Raw genomic sequence first — 22,818 nt, 5'->3', positions numbered from 1 at the left:
AAAAGGTTGAGTAAATGGCGACGGGCCAGTACAGCAGTAGAGCCGATCTAAACGCTCGTTGCAAGTCTCAATGGTCGGTGGAGCTGCGCACTCTCTTTAGCACGGTTGTGCCGTTGTAGGCCGGATCTGAGAGCAATTTGCTTGTGCATGTCATGTACTATGTACTGCGGGATCGTTGTTGGGGTTGTGCCTTACGACAGCCCGTATACCTGCCGCTTCCTTTGGGCTACTGGAGGTACCGGAAAGTGGGCGACGGACAAATGCCACGTTTCTCATTCTGCCATTTTCCGTCCAGCCCTCAAGACCCAACAACCAACGAACTCCCAGCTATGCGTCTCTCCAGCACCACCTTTGTTGTTCTTGCGGCCGTCCTCCTCGCAAGCGGCACTGCAGTATCGAAGGCCGACGAGACTGGCGTGACGAACGTAAACGCCGTTCACTCGCCGAATGTTCTCGCTGGCGTGGACAAGCGATTTCTCCGAAGCCACCACACGGAGGATGGCGAAGCCAAACTCTCCAACTACGACAATGAAGAGCGGAACGGCTTGTTCGGCGCGAACACTCTGTCAAATATGGGCAAGGATACGATTCTCCGCTTCCAGATGTTCACGAAATGGAAGGCCAATGGATACCTCCCGAAAAAAATCAAAGACGACATCCCCAGGAGTCTCTACAAGGCGTACAAAATCCACTACCGCATGAATTAGTTCGAGGCGTGTTTCAAGTCGCCAGGTCTTCATGCAACATCTACGACACCGGCCAAAGGAGGTTGCGATAGAGGGGGAAGCTCTATCGCTGGGCTGCGTTCTACTATCGGCGAAACTGGAACATAGTAGCTGATAATAAATAGAAGTTTTCAACCGACCACCTACCGAAGCCTTTAAATCCTCCTGGGAAAATGGACCACGATAGATTCGCTTCAAAAATCGTGTTCGAGCGTCCGATTTATAACTGGTATAGGTAAATATTGGCTTCTGCCAGTTCGTGCACCATCGAACTCGTGGGCACGAAGCCCCAAATATTTCCATACTTCAGTTTTCGCTTGCAGCGAAAAGGCTGCAGCAGCCTCAGACTCGCATCCGAGAAGCACTGTCCAAGATCAAGCTTCCAGGACCAAAGCTCGAATTTGGCAACCTCTTTGATGCGGTCTTTTAGGTTGTTGAACAGGCAGAAATGGTCGATTTGACCTGCCCCCACAGGCTGTGGGCCACAGCTGTAGATGTATCGACTTGGTCAAACGATGCGCCTACAGCTGCGTTAGCTTGGATATCTCCCCCGCGCAGAATATTCACCCACATCCAGCCACTTCTTCGGCACGTTCTGAGAAGAGGATTATCGCTCACGCTGCCTTGGACGAAAGTGACTGTAGCCTGCGGTCTTTTACTTGAGCTAAACAAAGCTCAAGGTGCGCGTACAGGACATTGCTCGTGTGCGACGCCGCAGCCAGTCCGTGACTAACAACGACAAACCGACCGTAGTCGAATAGCGCCGCGATAGCTCGTCTTTTCCTATTACAGCAGCTGGAGATCATTAAAAAACGTCCACGCCTTGAGTTCATGAACTACGTGGACGAAAAATCGTGATGGAACAGTTAAGCGCGTATTGGTCTGAGCGGTGGACTACGTCGCGCTTCATCGTCAGTCTCTTCAGTTTTCTTGGCAGTAACAGGATCATACCAAGGACTTTTGTGAAGTGCCCTGCCTAGGGTAATTGGGCGAAGCCCTATTATTGCCGCCCGCGCCACACAACATCCCAGCGGGACAAGAAGGGGTGTCGTCCCTAAAGCGTCCCGCTTCGACCCGCAACAAAGAGCTCTGATTGGTCCCATCCCGCATCCCGCGAGATACAAGACTGGGCCTAAGGCCCTGACATTGAGAGAGCCGACGAGGCGAGCGGAACGGGTCCGCCACTGCCGTAGCGGAGCGAGCATAGCGAGCGAAGCGCCAACAAACTAAAAATTCACCGCCGCGTAGCGGCGGCGCTCGGCTAGTAATACTGTAAAACGGTATGCGCACCCAACCAGAGCACCTTCGTCCTCATTTCGCACTTTCAAGGGTGAGGAGTCGCTTCGAAACCTATCTATTATTTATTGGCCGAAAGTTGACCAATGGTGGCGCATACCCATCGCCACCTGCGGCCAGCAGGAGCTCATTCACACCCATGACCGCCGAAGTGAACTCCGCCGCCGCGGCGTGCCCGCACCCGCACCACAAGAAGCCGGCCGCTGCTGCGCCTGCATCCAATGCATCAGCAGCAGCGGCGCAGGGCTGCCCCGTGGACCACTCCAAGACCAAGTCGAGCGACGCTGCTTCGTGTCCAGTGGACGGCGACGCCGGGCTCAGCGCCGAGATGATGCGCGTGGCCAACCACGCCGCGGGCTTCACCGTGAACGGGTCTGCCCCGCCCACGCGGCTGTCGCAGGCGCGCGCCGTGTCCTCCATCCCCAAGGGCGACTTGACGCCTGAGCACCAGACGGGCACCGAGGACAAGTGGGAGTACCCGAGCGAGGACATGTACTTCAAGGCCATGAAGCGCAAGGGCTGGGACCCCAAGGCGCAGCAGATGAAGACCATCGTGGCCATCCACAACACGGTGAACGAGCAGAGCTGGCAGGAGGTGCTCAAGTGGGAGAGCTTCCACACGGCCAATGAGCCCGTCAAGCTCAAGAAGTTCATGGGCAAGCCCACCGAGTACAGCCCCAAGGCGCGCCTGATGAACGCGCTGGGCTGGTCCGTGCTGCCCTTCGACCGCCACGACTGGGTCGTGGACAGGGACGGCAAGGAGGTGCGCTACGTCATCGACTTCTACAGCGGCCAGCCCGAGCCCGGCCGCCCGCTGTCCGTGTACCTGGACGTGCGTCCGGCGCTCGACTCGGTGGAGGGCGTCGTGGACCGCCTGCGGTGGCAGTTCCACGAGAAGATCATGCCGCTGCTGCCCTTCAGGGGCGCCTTCTTCGGTCCTGATGCCGACGCCAAGACGCCGACGGAGGCCAAGGACGACCAGGGCGGACACTCGAAGGTCACGCCCAAGACCAACTAGACAGACAGACACTCGACTGGCGAGACGAGCAATACGTAGGAGTTTATTGACAGCGAAAGAATCCGAGACTCGCGCTGTGTAGAAGACGGTGTTGGTGTGCTGCTGCTGCATCTCTATGGTTTGTGCTGCTGTGTTTGATGTGCAGGCGAGGTGAGGTGACTCTTGGTGTCCAAGCTCAAGCGATCCAAAAGTGAAGACCGACCGACACCTCGGAAGTCATGTCGACGGATGTGAATGTGAAGGTGGCGGTGCGATGCCGTCCTATGAGCTCACGCGAGACGCAGATGGGTGCGCGCGGGGTCGTGCAGGTGCTGGACGGCACGACGGTGGTCATCTACCCCACTGCAGACGCAGAAGCCTCGGCTTCCAGCTCAACTGCCCCCTCGGAGACTTCGGATGCAGCGTCGGACAAGAAGCAGTACACGTTCGACTTCGCGTACTACACGGAGAGCACGCAGGCGCAAGTGTACGACGACATCGCCAAGCCTCTGGTCGCCCAAGCGCTGCAAGGCTACAACGGCACCATCTTCGCGTACGGCCAGACCGGCTCGGGCAAGACGCACACCATGATGGGCAGTGGAGACGACCACGGCATCGTGCCGCTCATGAACGCCGACCTATTCGCTCGCATCAATGCAAGCGATGCTGAGAACGCCAAGCACGACGACGGGGGCGCCATCAAGTATCTCGTGACGGTGTCGTTCCTGGAGATCTACAACGAAGTCATCAAGGACTTGCTCAATCCTTCGGACAAGGTGCTGAAGATCCGCGAGCACCCGGACATGGGCATTTACGTCGAGCAGTTGGCCGAGCTGGTCGTGCGTGATCCCGCGGACGTGACCCGGCTGCTGGAGCAGGGCAACAAGGTGCGGCAGGTGGCTGCCACGCAGATGAACGAGCGCAGTTCTCGCTCGCACAGCTGCTTCACCATCAAGATCTCGTCCAAGCGGTCGCAGGTGCTGGCTGGTGTGCGGAAGGAGATGTGCATGAACGCCAAGATCAACCTGGTTGACCTCGCCGGCTCTGAACGCGCATCCAAGACTGGTGCAACAGGTGATCGACTGAAGGAAGGCGCTGCGATCAACAAGAGTCTGAGTGCATTGGGCAATGTGATCAACGTGCTGGCGTCTGCCGACAAGTCACGGAAAGCTGGCGGCAAGGCGGCGCACATCCCCTATCGCGACTCGAAGCTTACGAGGTTGTTGCAGGAGTCGCTGGGTGGCAACTCGCTCACAGTGATGATCGCAGCCATCTCGCCAGCAGACTACAACTACGAGGAGAGCTTGAGCACGCTCTTGTACGCCAATCGAGCCAAGTCCATCAAGAACGCGACCAAGAAGAACGAAGATATCAACGAAAAGATCATTCGCGAGCTGCGCGAGGAGATCGAGAAGCTCCGCCAAATGGTAGCGCGCCCCATGTCCGCGTCGAGTGGCAACCCGGAGATGATGGGGCAGATGGAGGAGACCATCGCCAACCTCGAGCGAGCTAAGCAACAGTCATGGGACGAGAAGCAGCGACTGACGGAGCTGTATGAGCAGGAGCGACAGAACTCGCTTGCAAACGAGAAGAAGATCCTTGGGTTTATGCAGACGGTGAAGCAGGAGAAGATGGACATCATGAAGAAGATCAAAGGGCTGCAGCAGAAGAAGGTGCAGCTCTCGAAGGAGATGCGAGTGCGCAAGCAGAGCTACGTACAGAACAAAAGCAAGCTGCAGCTCGGCGTCCAGGCCTTCCAACAGATGAAGACGGAGACTCCCCGTGAGAAGCAGCAGCTGATGGAAGAGATCGAGTCGTGCAAGTCGCTGCTGATCACGGATCGCGACCAGCTAGCGAGACTCAAAGAGGAGCTGAAGCAGTGTGAAGAGCGGTTAGTGGAGGAGGAGGCCGAGGTGGCTGCAAAGAGCGCCTTGTTAGAGGAAGACGACAAGCTGCGTAAGGCTATCCAGGACGACGAGCGCGAGAAGATGAAGCAGGAGCGGGCTGAGTACTTGCAGTCTGCGCTTGATGAGGAGCGCCAGCGCTTCCAGCAAGAAGCCGAGAACGACAAGCAGCGGCTGAAGTTGGCGTTGGAGGCGACTGCAGACAAGGAGAAGAAGCTCGCGGAGGAAGTGGAGAAGCAACGAGGACGGGCTCTCGAACTGCAGCAGCAGATGCATCAGATGCAACTGGAGCACGCCGAGTGGAAGCATGAAACGAAGCAAAAGTTATCGCAAATGGTGGAAGCTCTCAAGAACGATTTCCTACAGGAGCAGAGGGAAATGCAGGAGAAATACGACTATGCTGTTTATCTCTTACGGAACGCTCGGGACGACATTGTGGAGCTTGGCAAGCGCAACGAGGATCTTGAGAAGCGCCTTCATGACATGATTTCATGGGATAAAACGTGGTGAACGTTGTGAGGTGCCTCGGTATTCCGGTTGCTTACACTCTTCAAGTCTCGGTTTCAGCAGTGATCTTGTGTTGGTTGGTGAGGTGAATGTGGCCGTTGCGCGTCCTCTTCAAGGTCGATCCAGTCTTCGGCGTGGCCCAACGAGGTGGTAGTCCTGGTGCTGTTGCCAGCGCGGTCGAGAGAGAGAAACCTCGAGCATGATCGACGCAGTTCCTCATCATCTCCAGCAGCGGCAGCACGAACGAAGCGATACAGCCGAACGAATTCACGAATACTCGTCACCAGCTCGCTCAGCTGCCTCACTCGCATGTCCAGTCGCCCCTGCAGCACTCGCAACTGCACGCGCGAGCGACTCAGGTCGGACCGGAGCTGCGAATTTTCACGTTGGGACTCGAGAAGGCGGCCTAAGAGATAGAGAGCGATGTCCATCGTCTCAGACTCTCCGTTGCGTTGCGTTGTCGATACCTGGTGGCGGCGGGACATTGTTGAGGACGGACCGCGGGGAATGGCTGTATGAAGAAGTAAACTGTAGCAGATTAGGCTTTGGAGATGTTGTATTTTCCGAGTAAGCTCGGTTCTTGTTTAAAGTGTTTCTTACTACACATGCACAGCCAGGGATAAGTGATACGCTAGAGGCGAGAGGGTCCATCTGACTGTGGTTTGAGCTGGAATCATGAATGATGAGGTGATGGCGAGGACTATCTCGACTGGTTTTCTTGGTCTTGGATTTCATACTGCTCTGCTTGCATGTTAGTCGACGATAGAGATCGTGGAGGAGAAGGATTCGGCTCGGTCGCGAAGACTCACGCGCTGCTTGCGCTCCGCTTTCAGGAGTTGCAGCGCTTTGCGGTACCAGGTCGATTCGCTAGCGTCATGAGCCGGGTCTCGAGTAGCGGCAAGCTCCTTAAACGCGAGAGGCTTGTAAAGCTTGAGCGAAGCGGCTTCCACTTCAACTTTGCGCATCATAGAAGATGGAGCTTCAGTGGTCTTCTTGCTGGGCTTGCGCAGACGACGACGTTGGTCACGCTCCGTCTTCAGCCTTCCAAGTGCTTGGCGGTACCAGCTACCGTTCTCTTCTTCGCTTGTGTTCAACTGGACAAGCTGCTGGTAGTCGCGGCCACTAGAAATGGAGTCCAACGGCTTCAACAGCTGGGTCGCTTGTTGCTCGGACGATTCCTGTTCATCTCCGCTGATAGGCTTGACCACGGGTTCTGCTTGGTCAACCGAGGTTGAAGTCGTCACCTCGGCGTCCTCGGGTTCGCTGCTGTCGTCAACTTCAACGTCCGCTTCGCTAGCGTCTTCGTCCACATCATTTGCCGGAGTCGGGTCACCAGCTGGAGCTTCCTCAAAAGATAAACTGCTGAGACCTTCCAGCGTGCGGAAGGCGTTTGCTATCTCCTGGCTCGGGTGTCCACGACGCGGATCCTGCTGCGTGATGTACAAGTAGTCTGCGAACCGGACTTTCAGAACGGGGCGTTGCTCTCGCAGCGCTGCCAACTCCTTCTCACGCTGCAGGTTTCGCTGTGACTCGAACGCGAGAGAGAGAGCCCCCTTCAGTTGCATCTTGAGGTGCTCCAGCTGCATCGTTAGGTCCTTGTTGGTCTGTCGGAGGCTGTCACAGCACATCATGTAGTGCTCGCGCGACGCCCGGAGCAGCTGAATCGTATTTGCAGCGTCGAGAGTGAAGGCTTCCTCGATCTCCGGGTCTTCCGGCTGCGGCTCACGCTCCTCCAGCGCAAGCCAGGGGTTCTCACCGTACGACGGGCCCCACACGATGCCTTCGGAGCGCGTGTCGGCGAGCACCTCGAGGAGCCAGCGGTTGAAGTCGACCATGGTCTCGTGGATTTTGCCCGGTGCGCTTGCGAACAGGAGACTGTAGTACGTCCTCAGCAGCTCCAAGACGTGGGCACGAACTTTGCTAGCGCTCGTCGACAGCAGATGCAGGAGGTGGCGGACGGTCTTCACGAAGAGCTGGTGCAGGTAGCGGAGCTCGCTCAATATCCACTGAGGTGAAGGCAAGCACAGCCGAGAAAGGTCAGAAGCTCAACAATGAGGAACAGAGGCAGCAGATAGCGATTCGGGCAGAGATATGCATAGGGGATCAACGCATTAAGCGCTTGGGGCGTACCATAAACTAGCTCGAGTGTCTCCTTTGAGCAGAGCGTGGAGCTCACGAAGAGCTGAAAGGTGCTGAGCTTGCCACTTGTTCGGCTCTTGGTTGCGTCTTGGTCGGCGTTTTCAACACTGAGCGCTGCAGAAGCTCTAGTGAACTCCAAGCCGGGAAAGTGCATTGAGCTCCAAAAGAATATCAAGGTTGTCGCTGCTGCCCCTTCCCGAACTTCAGTCAGAAGTTGCCTTGAAGTGGTAAAACCTGCGACGTGTGAGAGCACTCGATCGCTTTTTCCGCCAATCCGATGCGGCTCTCATGGTTTTCAACGCGACTTTCATCCAGTAAAACAGCTGCGAGAGACTACCCGCCCTGCAGTCTCTCGCGGCGATCCTTCAACGCTTCGGGACTTGATGCTCTTCAACGTGGTCATTCATTAGTCATAGTGACCGAGTGGCTGCGGTATCTACACGCCCGTGGCCAATAAAATAATCTTCCTGTGTCCTATAGTCGTCTCCTGTCTGGTTGTCTGCGCAGCGTCGTCCCAAGGTCGTCTCCTCTTGTCCTCCTCAGCCCTTGCTGCACATCGTCTACGAAGCCTTGAGCGCTGGTGCCGGCGTCCGATCCCCACCGCAGGCCATAGCTACCAGCATCCCGGAAAACGCGAGCACGCTGGCGCCTGCGCGCACGGCGTGCAGCTTGCCCCATCTCCGCAGCATCTCCTGCATCCACGACTGGCCGCGGTGTACGCAGCGCTTGGAGTCCACGAGCTTGTAGTTGAGCGCCAGCATCTTGAGCACCGTGAAGGGCACGATGCCGCCGATGAGGCAGCCGCTGGCCAGCCAGAGTCGCGGCATTCCGGCGTGCGGCCCTCGCTGCCGCTGCAGCAGCGACACGAGCAGCGCGCTGAGGCCGCTGCCCACCGCCACTGGTCCCTGCATGCGGGCCGCGTAGAAGTACATGCGCCGGAAGAAGGGCGCCTGGAAGACCAGCGCGTCCGTCTCCATGAGCGCTGGGTGCTGCGCCACGCTGATGTACGTGGACGCCCCCGCGAAGATGCCCGCCAGGCCCGTGGCCGCCAGCTGCGCCAGCGCCTCCGCGTCCACGCCCATTCAGAGAGGGAGCTGCCGAGTCTTGCAGTGCGCCGCGTCAAGCCCCCGCCTTGGCCTTCTCCGCAGGAGGGTGTCAACTGCTGGTGACGCCTCTGCCTACCTCTGAATAGTGATGCGCAGCTGCATTGATGCTGCGCGGGCCTTTTTATAGACAGTCCAAACGGTACAGCGTACCAGTACGGTACTCGATCGCACGATCTTAAGCCATGAGCAGCAGCGGCGACACTGGGGGCGAGCGCCGCATGGGCCGCGTGCAGGCCGAGCGGCTCATTGCCAGCGCCTACCGCATCCCAGCGTCAATCAGTAGTGAAATCGGCAAAGCTGGGGACGGTAGCGCTGCTGCTGCTGCCGCCGCGTCGTCCTCATTGCCCGCCTCCAAGCTGCGAACTCTGACGCGGCTGCCGTCGCGCGGCCTCACGTCGCTGCTCAGATCGTCCAGCGAGTTTTACCTGCAACAGTCGGGCGTGCAGTTCTACGTGGACGACCTGGTGCGCCAGCTGCAGGACAAGCGGCCGGATCAGCCGGCGCAGTTCATCGCCAGCTACTTCAGCGCCGTCGTCAAGGGCACCAACGTCAAGGGCCGGGCGTTCGAGTACATCAACGGCTGTCTGCAGAACCGCGCCGCGTTCCTCTCACAGCTGCAGCGCAGCTACGCCAGGACAGATCAAAACACGCGTACGTGCGCTCTTGTTGTTGCTGCTGGTGCTACTGTTATTGTACTAGTCGTGGGCTCATTCCGGTGGTTCATCTCTGGATTTGGTCGAGGTCAGTGCTGTCGGTTGGCGACTTCACCGAAATGCTTTGGTGTCAGTGCAGGGACCTGCCTCCGCAATTGGTAAAACAAGCGACTTGCCACTTACCTGAAGGCGAAGACGGACAGCGCCGCGCGTCATTGCGGACACTGCTGGCGGCGTTCAGCGCGTGCTTCTTTTACAATGGTAAGTCTGCCGCATTAACGGAGCGAGGGGGATGTGTTCTTACCTTTTGGCGTAATGATGACAGAGTTCTTAAACAAAACGTACGATATATACAACGACATGTCGTCTTCAAAGGATAGTCGAACCAACTCGCCGCGTAGCTCCAGCACTCGGTCGGAGAGGTGCGTTGCGTCTGTAAGATTGGAAGGGTACAAGTAATCAGCTAATCTGTGCGTCTGCAGTATCGCCAGCGCCCTAGTTGCCGACCGCATCATCGCCAGACTCCGAGTCGTAGCACAACAGAACACGTACATCCATGCACGTCGTAAAATTCACTCACCGCAGTACCAACTTATACGCCTCTGCCGTTGCACTGCAGCTTCAACATCCCGCCCATGGGCGAGGTCGAGCAGATTGCCGTGAAGAGCTCAAACTTCAAAGAGGTTGGTCTCCGTTCAGCGGTATCAAGCCAAGTCTAGTAGCTGACAGGTTTTACAGTTCTGCCGCTTGTTCTACGAGAGTCCAGTGGTCTCCGGCTGCATAGTCAACCTGCAGCTCGCGTTCCAGAAGCTGGCGCCCGTCTCGAAATGATCGCTCAAATTTAGTGTCATCTTCTACATTTACAAGTCATAAACTACAATAGTACAGTTTACTGTACACTTTCCGATGCAATTGTCCGGCTATTCCACGGCAGGTCGCGAATTGACACTCGGACGACGCGGATGTACAGCGGAGCCTCGACCTCAGCCTCGCGCTTCGGCGCGCGCCCCACGGGCGCCAACTCCTTCCGCCTGCGGTCGGACGAGAACCGCCGCCCCAACTTCGGCCGGCCTGAGGCCTCGCCGGGCTCTGCTGACGTCGACATGAAGGACGCGTCGCCTGCCTCCTCCGCGTCCGGGCGGTTCCAGAGGCCGTCACCTGCTGCGGCCGCCGCTGCCGCGAACCGTCAGGCGCTGCGAGACCGACCCACTACAAGCTACCGATCGACGGCTACGAGTACGTTGCAATTACAGTGGAGACCGCAGTTTAGTTGCGACGGAGGAAGGAACATAACGGACACTAACGTGGTTGTGGCGCAGGTCGATTAATGGCACCGACGGCGTCTTCTCTGGCGCATCGATCTGCACCACGTGCGTCGCCTACTTCGTCGGGGTCTACGCCGTCTTACGCTCGTCCGACGGCCAGCAGCACCACTGGAAGGTTCCAGGGGACGAGAGTTCCGTCTGCACCTACGAAACCCACGGGCGCGAGCAGGTTCCAGTCGGCTACTACCGGTTCGACAGCTCGGACAGCTGCAGCGAGACCGACGTATTCTAGTACTGGTGCAACTAGCAGGTTCCAGTCGGCTTCGAGGCCGCGAGCAGGTTACGGAGCGACTCGAACGCAGCAACGCACGCCGACTCCGCCGCCTCAACAGCAGGTGCAACAGCAAACCGCTCCTCCGCCAGCTCCTGCTGAAATGATGGACTACGAGGATCAACAGACTCAGCAGGAACGGGAGCAGGAGCAGCAACAGCAGCCGCCGAAAGCGTGGAGTCTTGACGATTTTGAGATTGGACGCGAACTGGGGGCTGGCAAATTCGGGCAGGTCTACCTGGCCCGAGAGAAGAACTCGCGCAAGGTTGTGGCGCTCAAGGTGCTAGTGAAGGAACAGCTGAAAGCGGCAGGCGTGGCTCACCAGCTGCGTAAGGAAGTCGAGATTCACTCGCGCATTCGACACGAAAACGTCCTACCCCTCTACGCTACGTTTCAGGACTCCACTCGAGGTACTGCAGACTCTTTGCTTTTGTGCGCAGCCGATGCTTTTGTCATCGTGCTAACATTTTCTGGTGTCGCTGGCGGTGCTTGTGATAGTGTATCTGGTGCTGAAGTACGCTGGAGGAGGAGATCTGTACAAGAAGATGCGCTCCATGCCTGGACGCCGGTATGATGCTTTCCCTGTATGTTCAACGTTTCGTTGTGAAATGGATTACAAATTCTATGTTCGTGTCTTACTGTTCAGCTTTCCGGAGCGCCAAGCAATGTTGTACACCGCACAGCTTGTCAGGCAGGACATACCCGCCACTTTACAATTTTTCTAGGATTGCGGAACTAATATTTATTTAACGTCGATGTGTATGCAGCGCACTGGAGGCCTGCCACAACCAGCACGTAATTCATCGTGACATCAAACCCGAGAACTTACTCCTGTCTGACGAGGTACCTACAGTACGTCTGACAGATAGGTTCTATTGTAATTTTCTGACCGTGTGGGCGTGCTTGCATTTGCTCAGGGTACAATTCAGCTTGCCGATTTCGGGTGGTCCTCTGCGAATGTGACGGCAGCGTACGTTGTGGAGCGCTTTCCCTAGCTCAAATGGGTTCGATTTGGTATGCTAATGATTATGAATGCGTGTTGTAGCACTCGACGCGACACCCTTTGCGGAACCTTGGACTACCTGTCACCAGAGATGATTCGGGCGAGTTCGCACTTGCGATACCCCACTACTATCTGAAATCTAATCATTGATGGATGCATGTGCAGGGTGAAAAATACGACGAGTCTGTTGATATTTGGGCCATTGGAATCATCATGTACGAGCTCCTAGTGGGCAAACCCCCGTTCGAAGCACCGGTACGCAGCGCTGGGTTTCGCCGACCTGTCTGGAAATTACTGCTTCTGGACTAACGTTTTCTTTGCTGCTTTCTGCAGGGACAAAATGAGACCATCGAGCTCATTACTGAGGGCCAGCTGCACGTGCCACCCATGGTGTCCCTATCTGCGAAGGATTTGATCACTCGGGTACGTCGTCATCAACATAAGCAGTTTCACGTGGTAGGACGACTTCTAACACCACTTCTTATGCCAACCTACCAGATTCTGCAAAAAGAACCGGAGAAGCGTCTGTCGCTGCAGGAGATCAAAGCTCACCGCTGGTTTACTCCGATTCGCCAACGATCGACCATGCGCGGCTTTTAACTTGCGCCCGATACCTTAGGCTGTAGCTGCATCATCCTAGAAGCATGCTCAGATAATACACATTCGTACACTTCACATCATTGCATTCCTCTCGTTTGAAGATCAACGTCTCTTTCCTTCATTTTCAAAACATGCAGCAATACAACCTATTTGCAAAACACGGTATCATTCATTACCAGTTGGTGGTGGAACTGCTCACCGTGAATTGAAACCATTCATTTTCGACCCTTCCCATTCCAGAACAGGGTATCAAAATACATCTTTTCACTCTTATTCACTATCTGCCATACATTCCGCAGTGTAGTCTCCACCCCTGAACACGGTGTCCACCGTCGCCAGATGCCAGATTGTGGTTCTTCGCCCACCAAGCGAGGCATGGCGCCAAGGCATAGAGAACACGAGTGAATTGCGCGCCAGAAGAAGCTTTAGGCGCACGCCGCTCGCTCGCCCGGATCGGGGATCTCCGACGGCCCTCGACGAGCATGAGCGACGCGGCCACCCGCCAGCAGCTGCGCGACATCCGCGCGCGCCTGAACCAGCTGCGCATGCCGGAGCTGCGCAACATCCTGATGGACCTGAACCTGGCGCGCTCCGGCCGCAAGTCGGAGCTCGTGGAGCGCGTCGCGGCGGAGCTGGAGGTCCGTTCCCGGCGTCACTTTGCCTGCTAATTCCTCGCTCTTTCCTCACTGTTGCCTGTTTGTCCGTCTGTCTGCCTACTCTTTAGTCGTTCGCTGAGAAGGCCCGAGGCACGACGTCCGCCGCCTTCTACGCCGAGAGGCTCTCCGCCGGCCTCCGCAGCGTCGACCAGCAGTACAGAGGGCGTCTCTCCTACGCGCCCCCGCCGACGCCGGCGCCGCCCGCGCCCCACAATGGCTACCACGGCGCGAATGTGGCGCCGCAGCACATGGCGCCGCGCTATCCGTCGATGCCGCCCACACCGCCGCCCACGCGCTCCATCCCCGTGCCCATGTATGGCCGCAACGGCGCGCCTCGGACAGCGATGGGCGTGCCGCAGTACGGGGCTGTGAACGTTGCGGGCGCCGGTAATGGTGTCATCCCGCTGACCAGTGGCGTGGACCTGTACAACCCGACCAAGGCCGCGGCGCTGGACGGAGCCAGGTGCTTCTGCGTGATGCAGGGCGTCTCGGGCAAAGTGGTCAAGTGCGTGGACTGCGGCTTGGCCGTCCACGCCAAGTGCCACCAGCTGATCACGGTGCGTTCATTTTTTTGGCCGGAGATTGTTGTCACTCTGACGACTGGTGATCCATGTCTCGTTGTCTGCTGTGATACAGCTGAGCGGCGAGTGGTACTGTGAAATGTGCCGGTCCAAGACGTACGACCCGTTCTACCGCGTGCAGAAGACCGTGCTGGACCCGAACTTCGTGCGCTTCGCCAAGACCTCGAGCTCCTTCCGGCTGGAGTACTACATCACCGACAACGACCTGTACGCGAACAGAGACCCGAAGCCTGGCTCGATGACACCCGGTAATTTGGAGTTGCAGCTGCGGTGCTTTGCGGTGAAGGAGGACCTTGCAGCAGGACACTGCTGGCCGGCGTCGACGCAGCTAAGCGTGAATGGCTTTGGCGTGCCTATTACGCAGCGTGCTCCACCAGGACATGCTAACCCGTCCAAGGTGCTACGCGAACTTCCCGCTAATATCTTCCAGTATTCACGAGTAGGCCGGAACGTGGTTGACATACGAACCACGGAGAATCCGTCCGTGTTTGGGTTCATGGTTCAGATCGTGGAGGTGCGCGACATCAATGACCTTGTGACGGAGGTGAAAGAGGCCTCGAAGAACCTGACGTACGAGGGCGCCAAGCAAGAAGTTATCAAATCGTTTGGCAGCGAGGATGAAGACGACGTCGTGGCGACTGTTACGATACTTTCTGTCCGCTGTCCCTTGGGTCTGAGTGTGATTAGCCTGCCAGCTCGAGGCTTGCACTGCAAGCACTTGCAGTGCTTTGACCTGAAAACGTTCATGCTGTTCAGCAAAAAAGCGCGATCAAAGGCGTGGCGGTGTACAGTGTGCCATCAAGTAAGCAAGCTCTTCCTTATTTGCTAGCTGTGACTTCGTACGGCAGCTAATATTTTGTGTGCTTTGTGCTTATGTTTGACTTGTGTAGTTTATCAAGGCGTCCGATCTGCGTATTGATCCTTATTTAAAAAAGCTTCTGGCAGAGGTTGAAGGTGAAGACGAGCTGGAGGAAGTGGAGATCTTCCCTGATGGATCATGGAAACGGAGGCTAGACGAGGAGCTGGTGCCTGAGCCTCCAGCGAAAAAGGTGAAAGCTGAGGAGGCAGAAGTTAGTGCAGCTTCAACAAATGGGGCATCTGCGCCTGCAACGTCGGCCGATGATGCACAGGGGCCACCAGGATCGAGTGCGGCAGCACCTGTGGAGATCGATTTACTATCAAGTGATGATGAAGATGAAGAGACTGCAAACACATCGAGCGCCACTACTACCACTACTGCCGCTGCATCTGCATCAAGTCCGATTCTGCTGGATGATGACATTGATATATTGACTGTGGGCAGCGACGCATGGGACGCACCAGCAACTTCGAGTGCCGCCAACCCAACGAGCGACGGCAACTGCGGTGAGTATTTCCCGTTCCCGTTGGACGAGAATCTGTTCCCTTCCAGCAACGCGGCGGCCAGCAACACAGGTAATTTGCCTTCATGGATGTATTCGATATCTGCGAGCACTATCGTTAACAGTATGCCTCCCCCGGCGCCCACTGTTGCAGTGACATCAGCGCCGGCCGTCTCCCCTCCGCAAGAGGTGCTGAACCAAGCCGAGTCGACGTTGGCCAGCTCGATGGCCTCTCTGTCCCGGAATCACAACGTGAGCAACCCGTTCGACCAGCGACAACGACGTCAAGCGCGGCCGCCCCCAAAACCCGTAGCGATGCCGAGCGACATGGACATCATTTGCCTACTGGACAGCGACAGCGACTGATGCAGCCATCTCCGTACGTACAACGAAGAAGTTTATTAGGAATAGGAAGATTCTTATCGCTACGTTGCTTCAGCATCCAGAGAGGGCAGGCGTAAGCCAAAAGCAGTGAGTAAATAGCGCGTTGAAGTGGAGTGCAGTCATCTCTCACCTCGTCACTTGTTCGTGTTGTTTACACCACATTCCGGCTATTTCCGAAGTAGCGGGAGGGCGCAATTTACTCCCGAGTCCCAAGCCGACGTCGAAGACCCGCCGATCAATGTCGTCCACGGTGCTGGAGCAGCTGCGCGCGGAGCAGGAGGAGATCGAGGCGCTGGAGCGCGCCGTCGTGGCCACTTTGGGCGAGAAACCGCGCAACGTACGTCCCTCTGGCTGTAGCAGAAGACGAGCAAGTGTCAGACCCATACTTTTTACGTTAATTCTTACCTTCTGGCTGCACTTTGGACGTTGCAACAGCATCGCGGCCGAGTTTTGCACGGCCACAAAGTGAGCAACTTGCTGGACGCCGTTACGCGGCACAGCAAGCACGTCAAGGAGCTCTACGATGACGAGGACGGGTGCGTCACAAGCTTGCGTCAACGCAGAACTAGAGCTATGGAGCGGCTACTAAACTGAGCTGCGGGTTGCTATTGTTTTATAGTACTTTTGCAGAGGAGACGGAGAACATGCGCGGTCGAGCGGTGTTCACGTCGTTCTACGAGCAGCTCAAGTCCATCCGCACGTTCCACCGCAAGTATCCGAACTCGGTGGTCTCGCACGCGCCCAACTTGGAGGAAGCGCTGCACCCGAACGTCCAGTTCTCGGGCGAAGAGCGCTTCGGCAAGTACGTGGATCTCAACGAGTTCTACACGCGGTTCTTGAATATCCCAGAGCTCAAGTGGTGGGTAAATCCTTGCTTTCTGAATTGTTACTCTAGTTGTTGCAGTGACTAATTTATTCTGGAAAATTAAAACAATTAGGCAAGCGCGCAAGACGCAGGAAGCGCTGAGCTCGAGCGCCAGGACCAAGGGGAGGAAAACACTGTCAAGCAACTCGATCGACTATCTGGCCTACTTGGCTTCGTTCTCGGACTTTTCGGCTATCCCAGCAGCGCAGAAGACGCAGTCGGCACCGTACCAGCAGTATCTGAAGGACTTGAAGGAGTATTTATTGGATTTCTACCGACGCACGCAGCCTCTCGTGGATCTGGACGACGTGATTGAGGAGACTTCTGCAAAGTTCGAGAAGCAGTGGGCGCTACACGAAGTCGCTGGATGGGACTCAAACCAGGAGGCAGAAAATGGAGGCGATAATAAGAAGTCCCCACATTTTTGCGAGCTGTGTAACAAGCAGTTCAGCTCCGAGGGTGTCTACAATGGCCACCTGTCGGGAAAGAAGCACAAGAAGTTCGCTGCTGCTGCGGCTGCCAAGAGTTCGGACGGTGCTGACAGTAACGGAGCAGCTTCAAACGGTGCTGCGGCAAGCAAAGGTGCAGAGAAGGAGATGGAGGAAAAGCGGAAGAACATTGCGTTCGACGAAGTCCTGATCCGTCGTATGTACGAGCTGTTGACGGAGGTGGTCCAAGGCACAATCTCGTATCTGGAGCTCAAGCAAACGCGCACACACGAGGAGCTCCAAGCCGAAATCGAGGAGGAGGAGGAAGGCGCATTCTCTGATGTGGATGTGGAGAATGAGAATGAAGAGGCCGAGGACGAGGAGGAGCAACTCTACAACCCGTTGAACTTGCCCCTGGGCTGGGATGGAAAGCCGATTCCGTACTGGTTGTACAAGCTGCACGGCCTTGGCGTCGAATTTAAGTGCGAAATCTGTGGCAACCACAGCTATTGGGGACGGCGTGCGTTCGACCGTCACTTCCAGGAGTGGCGTCACGCGTTTGGTATGCGCTGCCTCAAGATCCCGAACACGAAACACTTCCACGATATTACGCTGATGAGAGACGCGATTCAACGTAAGTTTTTGCGCATTTCTTGCAAGCTGCTGTGCTGAAACTAACGTTGCTGTGGCTATGCTTCATCAGTTTACGAAAAGTTGAAGGACCAGATCGATGCTGAGAGCTGGAATGCGTCGAACGAGGAGGAGTTTGAGGACTCCGAAGGCAACGTGCTCAACCGGAAGACGTACGAGGATCTCGCTCGCCAAGGTCTGCTGTAGACACGAGAAAAATGCAAGGCGTCTTGCATCACGAGAAGATGATCGCGTAAGGCCTGCACATTTGAACTCCTTTAAACCACCCAATCGTTTGTTGACAAGCTGTCGTGTTGCTCATGGGACCACCTAATGCAGGCTACTTTACTCCGACGACGTGGTTATATTATTTTACTTTATCCTACGCGCGTCTACGGCTTAACCATCTCAATGCCCTGTTCGGTGTTGTACCCGCTGGGGCAGGTGCGCTGCTTGTACTTGACCATGGCTTGGTTGACGACTTTGGTCGTCGAGCACTCGACCCAAACCTCGTGCCGCTTTTGTGCGAGTGTTTCAGGTGCTGTGATGTTCTCCAGAGTGTCCCAGTCGGATGCAGGAGGCACCTGCAGCAAGGGGCTCTCGCAGTTCACGAGTGATTCCGGCAGGTCATACTTGTAGTAGTAGTGGCCCTTGTGGTCTCCTTCGACGAAGCCGTACTTCTGGCAGTAGTGGATGCCCACAGGCGGGTCGGAGGGCATGACCACAGCAGAATCGTCGGTACAAGGGTTCGGCAGCGCTTCGTCTACGAAGTTCCAGTACTCGCGTTCACCCCCGGCAAATTTTGGGTGTGTAGCCCCCAGGTGCGTCAAGAGGGTGTGCTTGATACCGTGGTTTGCTACAGCCAGTGTGTACGCGAACATCTCGACCATCCAGGCATCGTCCACTTGCCGTCCGCGCACCACGAAGTCGCAGTAGTCATCGACCATGGCCTCCATGTCGTGGCGCGTCATGATGTATGGCGGCCCCGTGCTCGAGTAGTACTCGCGTGCCTCTTCCCGGGTCACGTTCCTGCAAGGTTTGCCGCCACATACTGCCTCGAGTTTGTCCCGAGCCTGCGGAGCGTACCAGCCGGAGTTGAGGTAGTTGAACCAGTCCTGCGCGATGGCGATGCCGTCCGTGACCGTGTCGTTCACAGTGGCCAAATCTCTCGTGCCGTGGTAGTACTTCGTCACGTCCCGACCGGTGTTCACCTCGAGCGGCTTGAAGAAGACCATGTCTCCGTCGATTAGCGCGATGATGCCGTGCTTCACGGGCGGCTGCGCGTTCCGCAGGAAGTGGCGCAGTGCGAACGGCTTGTTGTACGGCGAGTAGTTGTCCGTGACGTTGGGCGTCGGGTGGGGTGAGTAGGACGGCGTGAAGTGCCTGCGGAAGTCGTAGTAGAGCGTGGGTTCGTGCATGACGGCCTCGCGCTCGGCGTCCGTGCAGCCCGACAGGATCTGCGTGATCGGGCCTCGCTGGCCCACGGCAACAGCCGAGTACTGCAAGATGGTCTGCAGCGGCACGCGGCGGCCCTGACTGCAGCTCATGCTGAACACGATGTGCAGCTCGCTATGGTCCTCGTCGCCCTGGTAAATGTTGCGAAGCTTTGGCAGGGCAGGAGCAGCTTCGGTTGGAACAGTCGCAGCGGAGACCGACGTGTTCATATTCCTGTTGTCGACATCTCTCTGCTGACTCTGCTTGGCCAGCAGCAGCGTGACCAGCTCGTCCACGACCTTGGCGTCCTGCAGTTGCGTCTGGGCACTGCGATTGTCCTGGAATCGACTGAAGCCGGCGCTCGCCATCATCCCTCGATAGTTGAGCACCACGACCACGGACGCGAGCGAGGTGATCAGCAGTGTCAGCACCAGCCAGCGCTTGGCGTACGAGGTGCGAACTTTCGGCGGCAAACGCTGCGGTGTCATTACCGCCTGATAATCTGCAGTGGAATGCAGTGGCAGGTGCTCGGCGTCTTGGCGGCGAAACTCAAAGTGACGTCCGTCGAGCAAGGGTGTCAAACTCATGGGCCCTAGCCCGCGATCCGACGCTATCGCGATAGTCGCCAATTCGGCGAAAGCAGACATCAACGCGCATCGATGGCGAGGAGAATGGCTACATGAAGAATAATGGGAAGATGTCGTCATGGTGGGCATGGTAACGGCAGCTTTGCTAGCATCCTAGTGTGGCAAGTTCAAGGGCGACAAGCTGTGCGAGTTCAGTTGAAGTGTCCACAATGGACGCTAGAGAATTCTCACACGTCGCAGGTACATCTGTGATTGGTTGAAATCGTATCTATGGTGTTGTGCACACAGACATCGGGCGAAAGATACTGCGCGCGTCATTCCCAAACTTGCGCTGTATTAGTGCATGCATCGTCTCGCTCGCCTCGCGCAGCAGCTTCGTCCTCGCCCCAGCACTCGCCGCTTCTCGTCAGCAATGCCCACCGCTCTGATCCCCATCGTGCGTCCGCAAAATTATGATACTTCGCTTGCAAGCGGAATATTACTAACGAAAGTATTACTTCTGATAGGCCGACGGCTCCGAAGAGATCGAGGCCATCGCTCTGGCAGACGTGCTGACGCGCGGCGGCGTCCAGGTGACGCTGGCCACCGTCGGTGGCAAGAAGGACAACATCGTGACCATGTCGCGCGGCGTCAAGGTGCAGGGCGACGTGGCTATCGAGGCCTGCGCCGGCAAGAGCTTCGACCTCGTCGTGATCCCCGGCGTGAGTCATATTAACTACTGTAGTATTACTCTCTCGAAGTACTAACGTAGTACTTTGTCGCCTGGATGGAATACTAATGCAGGGCATGCCCGGCGCCGAGCACCTCCGCGACTCCAAGGAGGTTGTGACGCTGCTACAGAAGCAAAAGGAGGACGACAAGTTGTACGGTGCCATCTGTGCCGCTCCGGCGGTCGTGCTGCACACGCACGGTCTGCTACCTTCTGGAGCCGCAACGAGCTACCCAAGCTTCGAGCCCAAGATGACGGGCGTGGACTACAAGCACGAGAACATCGTGGTGAACGGCAAGTGTGTGACTAGCCAGGGACCCGGCACTGCCATGGCCATGGGCGTGAAGCTCGTGGAGCTGCTCTGCGGCCACGATAAGGCCCAATCCGTCGCCCAGGGGCTTCTCAACACGCCCATGCCGTGATAAGTGTTCAGATGCAGGCTCGTGCTGTACTGTACGTTTGAGCCGAGCCGCACCGCAGTTGCAGCTAATCAATGGCTTCATTGTTGAACAATCAATGGCTTCATTGATTCCATGTATCACCTATTTGATCTGCTAACTCATACTACGAGTCGTGTCACCCTAGGGTACAATTCCAGTGGACAAGATGTACCAAGGGGGACTGCCAACGGACACCAACCCCGGCACACCATTTCCCGTCACAAGATATGTTGAGAGTGCTTTGTACCCGTCGAGTCTTGCAGTGAGCTTCTTGCTCTCGAAGAAGTAGTCGGCATTGATCAATTTGCAGGTTAACCAGCTAATCGCGCCTCGGGATGAATTTCTTCAGATTTCTCCTGCTTCTGAACACGGTCGTGGTCCAGCTCACCGTAAGCCAGGACTATCAGTCGGGCTCCGCTTCCGGGGGAAGTTCTGTGGTCGAGAATGGAAGCATGGCTTCCTCGGGAGACACCATTTTGACTGGTGCCTCGGGCAGCACGGTGCCAAGCGGGTCAACGCAAGACGACACTACCCGGAGCTCAACCACAGCTGCAACCGAGACTCCTGTTCCATCAGCTACGGAGACCCCAGCACCCACATTCCACGACGTCACGGACAATTCGGCTACTTCGGCGACTACTCCGAGTACGAGTACCAGTACGGCGTCAAGTGATTCTCCAGCGTCGGCTGCCCAGGACGGCTCCAGTGCTGTCACGCCAGCAAACACGACGCCAGCTCCTGCTCCAACAGCTACGCAGACACCAGCGCCCACATTCCACGACGTCACGGACAATTCGGCTACTTCGGCGACTACTCCGAGTACGAGTACCAGTACGGCGTCGAGTGATTCTCCAGCGTCGGCTGCCCAGGACGACTCCAGTGCTGTCACGCCAGCAAACACGACGCCAGCTCCTGCTCCAACAGCTACGCAGACACCAGCGCCCACATTCCACGACGTCACGGACAATCCGGCTACTTCGGCGACTACTCCGAGTACGAGTACCAGTACGGCGTCGAGTGATTCTCCAGCGTCGGCTGCCCAGGACGACTCCAGTGCTGTCACACCAGCAACAACCAATGCTGTTCATGTAGCCGCAGCAACGCCGTCAGCAACATTTCACGTGGTGGTGGATGGTTCTGCTAGCGCAGCGGCAACTCCAAGTGCCGATGCTGCAGCGTCGTCGACGGTTGTGCTAACACCGGCCGTCGCAGTTTCTTCAACTACATCGAAGGTATCGGCACAGAACGCAGGAACTACTGCCACAGCGACAACACGGTCTTCAGTCCCTCTGGTGGTTACTAGTACGGCGAATGCGGGAACAACGTCCTCTATTGAGACGTCACACTCTGTGACGGCATCTACTGCCCTCAAGGGTATCACCGCCTCCAGTAATGGTGTCACTGTAGCCTCACAAGTCGCATCAGCGGGATCTTTAGCATCGTCAGCTACGGCGTTAACCCGGACTGGCAGCGCCACGGTGGTGAGAACTGTGTCGAGTGTGAACTCAAGCACTACGTCTTCGGAAATCTCGTCGTCAGCAACAGCGCGTGGCCAGTCAACGCTTGATGCAAGTACTTCGTCCAACTCGAAAAGCACCAAAGCGACTGCAACCCGGCCGTCAACTACCACCAATAGCGCCGCGACTCAGGAGCAAGAGGGGTCTGCATCGTCCAGTACGTCGACCACGGGCAGCCATTCCAGCACATTGACGGGTACCCCTTTCAGGGATGTGGTCGACAACGCAAACCTCAGCAGCAGCATCGCCAATTCGGAGACTGGAGTTGGGTCGCGCTATGGTTCAGGCTCAGACGTCTGCATTACAGTCCACAATTCAGCTTCTGGCAGTTCGGAAGGCACAGGAGAAGACGCCGCCGCAAGCAGCAGCAAAGCAAGCGGCTCGGAAGTTAAATCGGGCTCGGGGACCAGTCCTACGGCCATTGGTGCATCGCTTCTATTGCTTCTGGCTGTCATGCATGCACAATCTACGGTCTACTGATTTCTAGATATGTCGCTTGTATTTTTCAGCACACCAACGATGAAGTTAGTAGATCTTTTAGCTGTAAGTGCATAGTTGACTGCTCATGTGTACATATAGTGATTGTCTACCAAAATGGTTCTCGTATAATACCCCAGAGGAAGAAGGCAAGGATCGATCAATTTTCAATCTCACCCAGGTGAACAGCGTCCTTCTCTCAGTTGCCAGAAAGGTTTCCTTG

General features: G+C 56.7%; 12 protein-coding genes across 12 annotated transcripts; 9 read left to right on the top strand and 3 right to left on the bottom strand.

Moving 5' to 3' along the window:
- The first annotated feature begins 289 nt into the window (after window positions 1-289).
- Avh1b-6 (Avr1b-1 avirulence-like protein) lies at window positions 290-869 on the top strand. Its single transcript, XM_009531682.1, has one exon. The coding sequence runs from the start codon at window positions 330-332 to the stop codon at window positions 705-707; it is 378 nt and encodes a 125-aa protein (XP_009529977.1). The 5' UTR covers window positions 290-329; the 3' UTR covers window positions 708-869.
- A 1,480-nt stretch (window positions 870-2,349) lies between these two features.
- PHYSODRAFT_506708 (hypothetical protein) lies at window positions 2,350-3,039 on the top strand (the record flags this gene model as incomplete). The annotated part of the gene is made up of 1 exon (XM_009531681.1): window positions 2,350-3,039. One exon carries the CDS (start codon window positions 2,350-2,352, stop codon window positions 3,037-3,039), a length of 690 nt encoding a protein of 229 aa, XP_009529976.1.
- A 218-nt stretch (window positions 3,040-3,257) lies between these two features.
- PHYSODRAFT_316274 (hypothetical protein) lies at window positions 3,258-5,432 on the top strand (the record flags this gene model as incomplete). Its single annotated transcript, XM_009531680.1, has 1 exon — window positions 3,258-5,432. One exon carries the CDS (start codon window positions 3,258-3,260, stop codon window positions 5,430-5,432), a length of 2,175 nt encoding a protein of 724 aa, XP_009529975.1.
- Window positions 5,433-6,181: 749 nt separating this feature from the next.
- Window positions 6,182-7,264, bottom strand: PHYSODRAFT_302548 (hypothetical protein; the record flags this gene model as incomplete). The annotated part of the gene is made up of 1 exon (XM_009531679.1): window positions 6,182-7,264. One exon carries the CDS (start codon window positions 7,262-7,264, stop codon window positions 6,182-6,184), a length of 1,083 nt encoding a protein of 360 aa, XP_009529974.1.
- An 864-nt stretch (window positions 7,265-8,128) lies between these two features.
- PHYSODRAFT_505793 (hypothetical protein) lies at window positions 8,129-8,650 on the bottom strand (the record flags this gene model as incomplete). The annotated part of the gene is made up of 1 exon (XM_009531678.1): window positions 8,129-8,650. One exon carries the CDS (start codon window positions 8,648-8,650, stop codon window positions 8,129-8,131), a length of 522 nt encoding a protein of 173 aa, XP_009529973.1.
- Window positions 8,651-8,892: 242 nt separating this feature from the next.
- PHYSODRAFT_506132 (hypothetical protein) lies at window positions 8,893-10,158 on the top strand (the record flags this gene model as incomplete). Its single annotated transcript, XM_009531677.1, has 5 exons — window positions 8,893-9,325; window positions 9,421-9,588; window positions 9,655-9,706; window positions 9,947-10,010; window positions 10,066-10,158. 5 exons carry the CDS (start codon window positions 8,893-8,895, stop codon window positions 10,156-10,158), a joined length of 810 nt encoding a protein of 269 aa, XP_009529972.1.
- A 131-nt stretch (window positions 10,159-10,289) lies between these two features.
- On the top strand, window positions 10,290-11,648 carry PHYSODRAFT_509205 (hypothetical protein; the record flags this gene model as incomplete). The annotated part of the gene is made up of 4 exons (XM_009531676.1): window positions 10,290-10,563; window positions 10,647-11,333; window positions 11,422-11,491; window positions 11,570-11,648. 4 exons carry the CDS (start codon window positions 10,290-10,292, stop codon window positions 11,646-11,648), a joined length of 1,110 nt encoding a protein of 369 aa, XP_009529971.1.
- A 1,307-nt stretch (window positions 11,649-12,955) lies between these two features.
- On the top strand, window positions 12,956-15,490 carry PHYSODRAFT_351727 (hypothetical protein; the record flags this gene model as incomplete). The annotated part of the gene is made up of 4 exons (XM_009531675.1): window positions 12,956-13,164; window positions 13,251-13,739; window positions 13,819-14,565; window positions 14,654-15,490. Exons 1-4 carry the CDS (start codon window positions 13,009-13,011, stop codon window positions 15,488-15,490), a joined length of 2,229 nt encoding a protein of 742 aa, XP_009529970.1. The 5' UTR covers window positions 12,956-13,008.
- A 256-nt stretch (window positions 15,491-15,746) lies between these two features.
- On the top strand, window positions 15,747-17,638 carry PHYSODRAFT_508363 (hypothetical protein; the record flags this gene model as incomplete). Its single annotated transcript, XM_009531674.1, has 6 exons — window positions 15,747-15,845; window positions 15,944-16,044; window positions 16,128-16,367; window positions 16,447-16,898; window positions 16,962-17,435; window positions 17,505-17,638. The coding sequence occupies 6 exons, from the start codon at window positions 15,747-15,749 to the stop codon at window positions 17,636-17,638; spliced, it is 1,500 nt and encodes a 499-aa protein (XP_009529969.1).
- Window positions 17,639-17,823: 185 nt separating this feature from the next.
- Window positions 17,824-19,353, bottom strand: PHYSODRAFT_316269 (hypothetical protein; the record flags this gene model as incomplete). Its single annotated transcript, XM_009531673.1, has 1 exon — window positions 17,824-19,353. The coding sequence occupies one exon, from the start codon at window positions 19,351-19,353 to the stop codon at window positions 17,824-17,826; it is 1,530 nt and encodes a 509-aa protein (XP_009529968.1).
- Window positions 19,354-20,069: 716 nt separating this feature from the next.
- PHYSODRAFT_545709 (hypothetical protein) lies at window positions 20,070-20,672 on the top strand (the record flags this gene model as incomplete). The annotated part of the gene is made up of 2 exons (XM_009531672.1): window positions 20,070-20,153; window positions 20,236-20,672. 2 exons carry the CDS (start codon window positions 20,070-20,072, stop codon window positions 20,581-20,583), a joined length of 432 nt encoding a protein of 143 aa, XP_009529967.1. The 3' UTR covers window positions 20,584-20,672.
- Window positions 20,673-20,936: 264 nt separating this feature from the next.
- On the top strand, window positions 20,937-22,598 carry PHYSODRAFT_302542 (hypothetical protein; the record flags this gene model as incomplete). The annotated part of the gene is made up of 1 exon (XM_009531671.1): window positions 20,937-22,598. One exon carries the CDS (start codon window positions 20,937-20,939, stop codon window positions 22,596-22,598), a length of 1,662 nt encoding a protein of 553 aa, XP_009529966.1.
- Between the last annotated feature and the right edge of the window lie 220 nt (window positions 22,599-22,818).

Source organism: Phytophthora sojae (genome assembly GCF_000149755.1).
Source record: "Phytophthora sojae unplaced genomic scaffold PHYSOscaffold_5, whole genome shotgun sequence".
Taxonomy (NCBI): domain Eukaryota; phylum Oomycota; class Peronosporomycetes; order Peronosporales; family Peronosporaceae; genus Phytophthora; species Phytophthora sojae.
This window is presented reverse-complemented; position numbering and strand designations above follow the sequence as displayed.

What these genes read in the sequence shown, in the direction of transcription:
- Avh1b-6 (XM_009531682.1), top strand. Translation starts at nt 330, where the DNA reads ATGCGTCTCTCCAGCACCACCTTTGTTGTTCTTGCGGCCGTCCTCCTC.